General features: G+C 38.4%; 1 protein-coding gene across 1 annotated transcript; it reads right to left on the reverse strand.

Moving 5' to 3' along the window:
* On the reverse strand, positions 1 to 2,551 carry LOC104752887. Its single transcript, XM_010475144.1, has 10 exons — positions 2,076 to 2,551; positions 1,874 to 1,990; positions 1,695 to 1,795; positions 1,553 to 1,624; positions 1,355 to 1,433; positions 1,089 to 1,169; positions 915 to 956; positions 603 to 659; positions 341 to 487; positions 1 to 243 (listed from the first exon to the last, which is right to left on the reverse strand). The coding sequence occupies exons 1-10, from the start codon at positions 2,364 to 2,366 to the stop codon at positions 76 to 78; spliced, it is 1,155 nt and encodes a 384-aa protein (XP_010473446.1). The 5' UTR covers positions 2,367 to 2,551; the 3' UTR covers positions 1 to 75.

A 2,693-nucleotide genomic window follows, 5' to 3' on the forward strand; every position in this document is an offset into this window, starting at 1 on the left:
TTTTTTTTCTGATGTTAATCTTGGTTTCTTCTTTCTTAGTTGTGTAACGCCTTTGGGTTTACTTTTTTCTTCCATCTAAAAGGTTTTTGTATCTGTTGATGACTCTACTAATCCTTCACTCAAAAGACGCATTGCCGCTCCTCTAGTGAACTTCCTCGCAAAGAGAAAGCACGGGACGGGTTTTGAAATCGCCCGACACCATTCTGTTCGATACTCCGATTCATAATATACATGGTTGATTTTCTGTTACTCAGAAGTAAGAAACAACAAAACAACAAAGGGATGAGCACAAAACACACTAAACCGGATTGCACACCTCTATGTTAAGATACAAATTTACCTTTATTCCTTCTATTTCCTCTGGCCCGGAATTGTCAGATGTGAAAGTGAGAGGATGCCAAGATCTGGCTTCAGCTCTTTTGGCTGATAGGTTCCATGTAGTGTATGTCACTGTTCTCCGTTCCGTTTCATTTTCCAAGCCACGCATCTTGAGAGATCATCAAGATTAAGATACAAAAAAAGTGAATCGGAAAGATCAGCAGGTAAAAAGGAGATATAAACTGAGTGCGAGAAGCAGTTATGACGTCTTGTTTTGTGCTTACTGTTAACAGAGTTTGTACGTAATGTTCATCAGGGATGCAGTTATGACGTCTCTTTTTCTGTTGCAACGCAAATAAGAAAACAAGCCGTCATTTACTGAGAGATTAAAATGAGATATCTGTGGGAATAATACTCAAAAACTTCCAAACTGATTTCAGTGAACAGAGACAACTTGTTTTTATGAGTTCAATCAATTTATACCAGCCAATCTATTTTCATATAATCAAAGTGATACAGAAGCAGTAAGAATCAATATAAACTGAACATTCAAGTGGCTGGTATTAAATGAAATTACGGAAAGACAGTGTACTTACAAGATAAAGCCAATGCTTTCTGGGATCCAGAGGTAGAGATCGCTGGAAAATAAATGAACAAGTAATTCGTTATTTCTTCAAGAAAACAGCACAGATGAAACTATAACAGCAATAAGAAGGCTGATTTACTACTTAATGAAACCATGAAAACAGCACCAAAAAGTTCAGCTTTACCTTGCAAAATTTCTGAAAAACTGGAAACACAGTATCATCATTAACAACGACCTCTGCATGGCTTCTGATCAATGATATCCACTGAACAAAAACAAAGATAGATTAACAAAACTGCAACAAAAGTCTCTGAAGCTTAAATCTCCATCAAAATTTCAAACTTTTCCAAAATCAAGCAAAAAAAAAAAAAGCAGTCTGCAAAAGTTCATTTCCACAGCTGAATAAGGAAGTTTATTTTTTTCCCAGGGATCAAAATAATTAGAACAGACCTGAGATCCTTTTCGCCATTTCTCTCTCCGGATAACAGGAAACATTTTCATGGTGTAGCGTTTATCTTTATCAAGGAAGCTGCAAACAGAACAAAGAGCAACACAGTTATAACACAACAGTTAGCTGAGGGGATATTACATACACTGCTTTTGCTATATATAGGACACATAATGAATCCGAGAAATCGCTAAAATTACCTGTCTACAAAACTTTTGGGTGAAGACATTAGATATCTGTATATGTAACCAAAGTCGTATAATGGAACACAGCTGCATCACAAAAAGATCTGATCACACAAGCTTTTCCTTCCTTGTCGAAAAAATCTTAAAAGAAACAAACCTATCAGACAAAAGAACAAATCTTTGATTTGAAGGATCCTCCAAAGCAGTTGCAAGCAACAATCTCTCTGCTGCAATCATGCTTGATTCTCCCCAAACTACCTGTTTTAAAGTGTGATTCAATTCTAAATTCTCAATTCATCCATCCAAAAATAATCAAAACAACAACAAAATCAAAACCTCAATGCTATTCTTTAATTGCCGATTGTAGAAGAACTGAGATCGAGTTGTGGACTCATCGAACACGAAACCAGGTACTGAATGTATATAAACTGAGTAATTCCTCTGATCTGCACCCTAACAAAAACAAACACAAAGAAACAATAAGCAAAATTTTTTTTTTCCAGATTCAAATTACAACGAATGATCTCAAACGACGAACCTTGAAGAATCTATCCCAAAGAAAATCAAGTGGCAGATCACGTCGAGCTAAGAAAAGAAACGCGAGTTTCGGACGATCGCCGGAGTATGTGCTCCGCGGGATACGAGATCTCGCGACGGATAGCGACGAAGAAGACAGCGTCGTCTTCGTCGTCGTAGCGGTGGAATTAGACTGACGATCGATACAGAAGAGAGCGAGGATGCATAACGCGGCGGAGAATGAGATAATTAGCTTCCATCGAAACCACACGGCGCCGCGACGAGACGACGACGACGGAAGCCGCGGAGGCATTAGTGTAAAAAGAAAACTCGAATAAAATTCGAGACTACTACGCTCCGGCGATATGCATCTGAAGAATCTGGAATTTCGAATTCGAAATCTCTCTCTCTCTCTCTAGGGTTTTTCGAAATCGAGATTTTTGGCAATTTAGCGATGTGATGTGAGAAGAGACGAGAGAGTGAAGGGGGATGAAGACAAGTGACAATAAGAAGGAAGAAGACGTTGAAATCTGATGAAAACGACACCGTGTCGTTGTCCACGTGTGAGTTTTTTTTTAATTAGGAAATAAATACAAAAACAATTAAGAGACGATTTGACTGGATGGGGGGGGGGGGGGGG

The sequence above is a fragment of the Camelina sativa genome, chromosome 16, assembly GCF_000633955.1.
Source record: "Camelina sativa cultivar DH55 chromosome 16, Cs, whole genome shotgun sequence".
Classification (NCBI taxonomy): Eukaryota; Viridiplantae; Streptophyta; class Magnoliopsida; order Brassicales; family Brassicaceae; genus Camelina; species Camelina sativa.

Excerpts from the sequence above, each read along its gene's own strand:
- LOC104752887 (XM_010475144.1), bottom strand. The coding sequence starts at position 2,366 with ATGCCTCCGCGGCTTCCGTCGTCGTCGTCTCGTCGCGGCGCCGTGTGG. Across the intron at positions 1,796-1,873 it reads AATTAAAGAATAGCATTGAG|GTAGTTTGGGGAGAATCAAG; the intron begins GTTTTGATTTTG and ends ACTTTAAAACAG. Across the intron at positions 1,170-1,354 it reads AATGGCGAAAAGGATCTCAG|TGGATATCATTGATCAGAAG; the intron begins GTCTGTTCTAAT and ends GTTTTTGTTCAG.